We start from the raw sequence: 6177 nt of genomic DNA, 5'->3' as shown, positions 1-6177 counted from the left end.
TTCACTTAGCATAATCTTCTCCAGTCCCATCCATGTTGATGCAAAAGCTAGGTATTCATCCTTTCTTCTGGCTGAGGAATATTCCATTATGTATATGGACCACATGTTTAACCATTCATCTGTTGAAGGGCATCTCCACTCTTTACACAGTTCGGCTATTGTTGACATTGCTGTTATTTTTATTTTTTTAAGATTTTATTTCTTTATTTTTGGAGGGAAGAGCAGAGGGAATGGGAAAGGCAAGATCTCCACTGAGCAGAGACCAGTGAGGGTCTCCTGGGACCCTGAGATGATGACCTGAGCCAAAGACACATTTAACCAACTGAGCCACCAAGAGTCCCCCAAATTATGATTTAAAAACAGTAACCCAATAACATCTTTCACTGCTTCATAGAATAACCACCTCATAGAACTAGTATTAGCTAATCCAAATTCCTGATTCTTCATGATATTAAAATTATTTTATACGCAATATTTAATTAAGATGTAAATAATTTATTCTAAATTAAAGAAAATATTTATGTCACTATAAACAAAGCCCAGATTTCATTTGTTCATTTTACCTTGTACCTCTCAGCAGGTTTCTGCCATGGGTGACAGGGGAACAAGCAATCACTCAGAAGTGACTGACTTCATTCTTGTAGGCTTCAGGGTCCGCCCAGAACTCCACATTCTCCTCTTCCTGCTCTTTCTGCTTGTGTATGCCATGATCCTTCTAGGGAATGTGGGGATGATGACCATTATTATGACTGATCCCCGGCTGAACACACCAATGTATTTCTTCCTAGGCAACCTCTCCTTCATTGATCTCTTCTATTCTTCTGTTATTGCACCCAAAGCTATGATCAACTTCTGGTCTGAGAGCAAGTCCATCTCCTTTGCCGGCTGTGTGACCCAGCTCTTCCTCTTTGCCTTGTTCATTGTTGCTGAGGGATTTCTCCTGGCAGCCATGGCTTATGACCGCTTCATTGCCATCTGCAACCCACTCCTCTACTCTGTCCAGATGTCAACTCATCTCTGCATTCAGTTGGTAGCTGGTTCTTATTTTTGTGGCTGCATCAGCTCGATTCTTTTGACCAGTGTGACGTTCACTTTGTCCTTTTGTGCTTCCCGAGCTATCGACCACTTCTACTGTGATTACCGTCCACTTCAAAGGATTTCTTGTTCTGATCTCTACCTTCATAAGATAGTTTCCTTTTTCTTATGCAGCATTATTATTTTGCCTACCATAATTGTCATTATTGTGTCCTATATGTATATTGTGTCCACGGTTCTAAAGATAAGATCCACTGAGGGACGTAAGAAAGCCTTCTCTACTTGCAGCTCTCACCTAGGAGTCGTGAGTGTACTGTATGGTGCCATCATTTTTATGTATTTCATCCCTGACAGATTTCCTGAGCTGAGTAAAGTGGCTTCCTTATGTTATACCTTAGTCACTCCTATGTTGAATCCTTTGATTTACTCCCTGAGAAACAAAGATGTCAAAGAAGCTCTGAGAAAGATTCTGGGGAAAAAAATATTTTTATTTAATTCTATCTTAACAATGATATAACTGAAAGGCCTGAACATTATGACAATTTTGGAAGGCATTGATGCACTTAAAGCACTCACAATTTTGAAATATTTTAGAAAGTTTATTCCTTTGAATCCCATGTACTTAAAGCTGAAGAGCACATTTGGGTGGATTTTTCCTGTTGATTTTAGAGTGAAATGGCTTTCTCTGTACTTCATCTTCATTTGGGTAAAGGTCATGATTGCCACGTAATTTGATTTTAGGGAAAATATATTCCAAGTTTGCTACTGGCACTCAGAGGATGATGTTGAGATATATTGTTTATCTTGAATTAGGAACAAATGTTATATAAGGTATATAATTGGTGATATAACAAAATCTGATATAATAAGACAGAACAAAATATAAGATTGATCCAAGAAATATTTTTGAGTACTGGATGAGAGAAACATATGCTCTAGAGCATACAAAATCCTAAGGGTCACACATTAGTTGCTCAATTATCCAGAAGCTGAATGATTGACACACTTCTTTAATGTTTTCTCTGGCTTAGATCAATTCTTGCAAATCCTCTCTCTTCACAAGAAAACTGTAATGAAAATGAACAAAAAATAAATGTAATTCATTTTTGTTATATATGGCTTAGTGAGAATTAATTCATCACATTGATAATTATTGAATTTTGGTGTACTACTTGCCCTATAACATTCCCTACATATAAATAATTTCAGTACTTAGCTCACCATGAAATAAGAGGGAAATAGCTAACTAGAGAATTAAAATACCATATGGAAATCCACTGCAAAAGACATTTGTAAACACAGAAAGAGTGCAACCTCTTAAGGGGACTGGTCCTAATGATCAGGGAACTTGTCCAAAGCACATTTTAAAAAACAAATAGCATTGACCGCACCTGGGTGGCTCAGTGGGCTGGGACCTCTTCCTTTGGCTCCGGTCATGGTCCCAGAATCCTGGGGTTGAGCCCTGAGCTGGGCTCTCTGCTCAGCAGGGAGCCGGCTTCCCTTCCTCTCTCTCTGCCTGCCTCACTGCCTAGTTGTGATCTTTGTCAAAGAAATAAATAAAAATCTTTTAAAATAAATAAATAAATAAATAAATAACATTAAGCAACATGAAATAAATAGGCTTCTATACAAAGGGAGAAATAACTATATGGTGAACTTCATGAAGTTTGTTATGCACAAGACAATGAGTGAAGGATGAGCTTTTTAAAAGGAAACATGGAAATCATTCAAACCTCTATGTCAAGCCAAGGCAACTGATCTTAATTCTGTAGACAGAGGTTAGGTATTGGAGATTTTTAGGAAGATAGTGCTGTGTTCAAATTGGCATTTTACAAAAACCATACTGGTAGCTTTGTGGAAGATAAATGTTCACAAGGAGAAGATGGTAATGTGTGTGATTGTCCAAGTAAGAGGTTATGATGGCTTTACCAAGGGCAGAATTATTAGGGAGAGTAAAGAAGAGACTATTTTTAGAATGGCAAGTAATGTAACCTGAATATTGACCAGGATGGTTGATAAAAAGAGAATGAGGTAGAAAAATAATGACTTCTAATGTTTGAGCATCTCCTACTCAATGTCACCTAATAAATGAGGTAGAAAGCATAAGGGTAATAACAGTTCATGGTTAACTTCAGAGTTAAGAAAATAGGCTCAGGTGCCAGACAGAGCTTTCAAATTCTGGGTTTGCCAATGTGACTTTACGCAAGTTACATATTATCTCCGTGTTGTTATTTCCTCCTGTAAAATGGGGTGCATAACAGTATCTAGATCTCAGAGTTACTTGAATGATTAGATTATATAAATTTCACATAAAATTGTTTAATCCACATTATTTCAGAGCTGTCAGATTTGACCATTCTTCCTGCTTTCTACACAATTGATGTTAAATCTGAGAGAGGAAAACAGAAACTTTCTCTGCCCCTTTCCCTTCACTCTCTGCCATGACGCATCCTCAAGTCTCCAAGTGTCTGCTTTCATTTCCATAGGAGCTTGAGAAACTGCCTACTACATTATCATTTCAATCTTTAAACCTTTCCCTCTGGTGACAACTAATGGAAAAGTTTGTAAAATGACCAAAAAGGTAATAGAGCCTCCAATTAAATACAAAATAGTATCTTATCATCAGATGTGGTATCTATTCATCTCTTTACTAATGTCTTTCTCTAAGAATCCTCTCTTATACGTTAACAAAATGTCATCACTTTCTTTCACATTTCTAAAAACACAGATTACTGGGGAAAACAGGGGGCCCATTAAGTAGAAAAACTTCATGAAGATTTCCAAAAAAATGCTCACTTGCTAAGGTTGTGTCTTGTTTCTTTCCTGAAATGAAGGACAAACATGTGTGGGTTGAAAGAGGCATATTTTACCAATCCTCCCTTGGGAATAAAATGCAGACACCTCAGACAACACCTGAGTCCTATAGTGTAATAAACCTGAAATGAGCGATTCTCCTAGCACTTTAAATCTTTGTTCATTGGATATTAGTAATCCTTTATGAAAATGAGAAAAAAAGACCCTGGGACACCTGGGTAGCTCATTCAGTTAAGCGGCTGCCTTCGGCTCGAGTCATGATCCGAGTGTCCTCGGATCCAGTCCCACATCAGATTCCTTGCTCGGCAGGGAGCCTGCTTCTCCCTCTGCCTCTGCCTGCCCCTCTGCCTGCCTGTGCACTTGCTCTCTCTCTCTCACTCTCTCTCTGACAAATAAATAAAGCTAAAATCCTTAAAAAGAAAAAAAAGAAGAAAAGAAAAAAAAGACCCTAACAATGGTATTGACTGTCAAGGGAGAACAACATTCCTCCACAAGCACCATATGCTGTACCCCCCACCAAAACCACACTGGACGCACATATACACATAAAATCAAACAGTAGCATGCTTTCACTCTTTCTATCTCTCCATCTCTCTATATATATCTCACACACACAAACACACACAAACACACCAGGATATCACTGAGAGGGACACCAAGAAAGATCACTGAATATATCATTCCCTAGAACAATATACATCGTGTCCTCCAACTGACTCCTAAAAGAATCCTCAGGCTAAACTAGAAGCTAATAGACCTTACAACAGAAGATATGCGAAGTAATTTTTCAGTGTTGACTTTTTTTCTTTTCTTTCCTGGTTTCAAGAAATTTCTGTATTGCTACAGGAATTGCATTCATGTATATTCTGTTCTCACTCCTGTTAAGAAATTACTCTTCTCATTTTACTTTTCATTCAAGGTGGATGCCTGTGCTATACAGTGTAGGTTCTGAAATCAGGGATATTGTGAATAAAGCCAATAGGAATATGCACACGTCTGTATTTGAGCCAGAGCCCACTCCCACTCCCTCCCTCCAGTTTTCAGCCTAGGGTGATAGAAAGTGCACAGGCAAGTGCAGACAGGCTCCTCTTCACCTAGATCCCACTCAAGGGCTACCATATCACCTTGAGAGGAGTGGGCTGAAAACATTTCTTATTTCTTCCAGCTCCACATTTAGAAGCTCTATTCAAGGCAAGAGTGGCTAAAATGTCTAGAAATATCTTCCTCTACCCAGGGCCTATTCATAGAGTAGAAGCTACCCCAGGCATAACAGGCCAAAAATTACAGGCCTCCAATTCCACTTGCTCCAGTTCAAAAGATAGAGAATTTTTGCCAAGAGAGATAAGCTTAAAAGATCATGGACTACTGACCTCACCCAGAAACCTGCTCATAAAGCCAAAGTGACACTCTAAGAGAACTAGGCCACTGCTCCTGTTCCAGTTCTAGCATGCTTGAACATAGGTTTCACCTAGAATGAAAGGCAGGCCATAAGAACAGAGGGCTCCAAAGCTCTCCTCAAGTGAACTGGCTTTATTTGGAATGAACTATAGCAAAGTTTTAGCATAAATGACTCTCAAACACAATACACACTAGGTAATAAGCAATTAAGAATGGGCTGGTAGTTCCACGAAAGCAAAAAGCTAACTGTAAACCAACTAGAAGATTACCAGAGACAATGAGGGAAAAAGACAACAAAGAAAGCTATGCTAGGTTTTCAGAAAACCTCAAAGACTGGCATTAAAGACTATCTTTGCAGAGGGGACCAAAATTGGATTAATTGGATAGTTAAGATATGAAACATAGCAAAAAAATGTGTGTGGTGTGTGTGTGTGTGTGTGTGTGTGTGTGTGTGTGTGTGTCCCACAATGTCTTCAAAGCAATAGAAGAAGAAGAATTAGTGGAGTCTCTCTGCTGGGTGGAAAACCTACAGAGGAACATCACTCAATGAAATGATCAGGGGAGGACACAGCCAAAGCTAACCCAAAAAACTGCTGACATCCAAGAGTACACACAAGCCTAAGGTTATGCCTCTGAGGTGACACAGAATGCCTCTCAGAACAAAGAGATTTCAATAATACAGATATAAAAATAAACAGGCAAAAGACAAAAATACAGAAATTATTTCTAAAACATATTCTGGAGTTTAAAGATAATAAATCGAAAATGTTATATAGTGGGAATCATGCAGTATGTACCCTTTTTGAATTGGCTTCTTTCACTTAGTAATGTGCATTTATAGTTCCCTCATGTCCTTTCACAGCTTGAAAGATTTAGCTCATTTCTTTTTAGTGCTGAATATTATTCTGTTGTCTGGATGTTCCATAGTTT

At 38.5% G+C, this 6177-nt stretch overlaps 1 protein-coding gene across 1 annotated transcript; it reads left to right on the top strand.

The window, feature by feature from the left end:
• The first annotated feature begins 574 nt into the window (after positions 1 to 574).
• LOC116592444 (olfactory receptor 9K2-like) lies at positions 575 to 1552 on the top strand. The gene has a single exon (XM_032345643.1). The coding sequence runs from the start codon at positions 590 to 592 to the stop codon at positions 1550 to 1552; it is 963 nt and encodes a 320-aa protein (XP_032201534.1). The 5' UTR covers positions 575 to 589.
• Positions 1553 to 6177: the final 4625 nt, after the last annotated feature.

The sequence above is a fragment of the Mustela erminea genome, chromosome 6 (assembly GCF_009829155.1).
Source record: "Mustela erminea isolate mMusErm1 chromosome 6, mMusErm1.Pri, whole genome shotgun sequence".
Lineage (NCBI taxonomy): Eukaryota > Metazoa > Chordata > Mammalia > Carnivora > Mustelidae > Mustela > Mustela erminea.
This window is presented reverse-complemented; position numbering and strand designations above follow the sequence as displayed.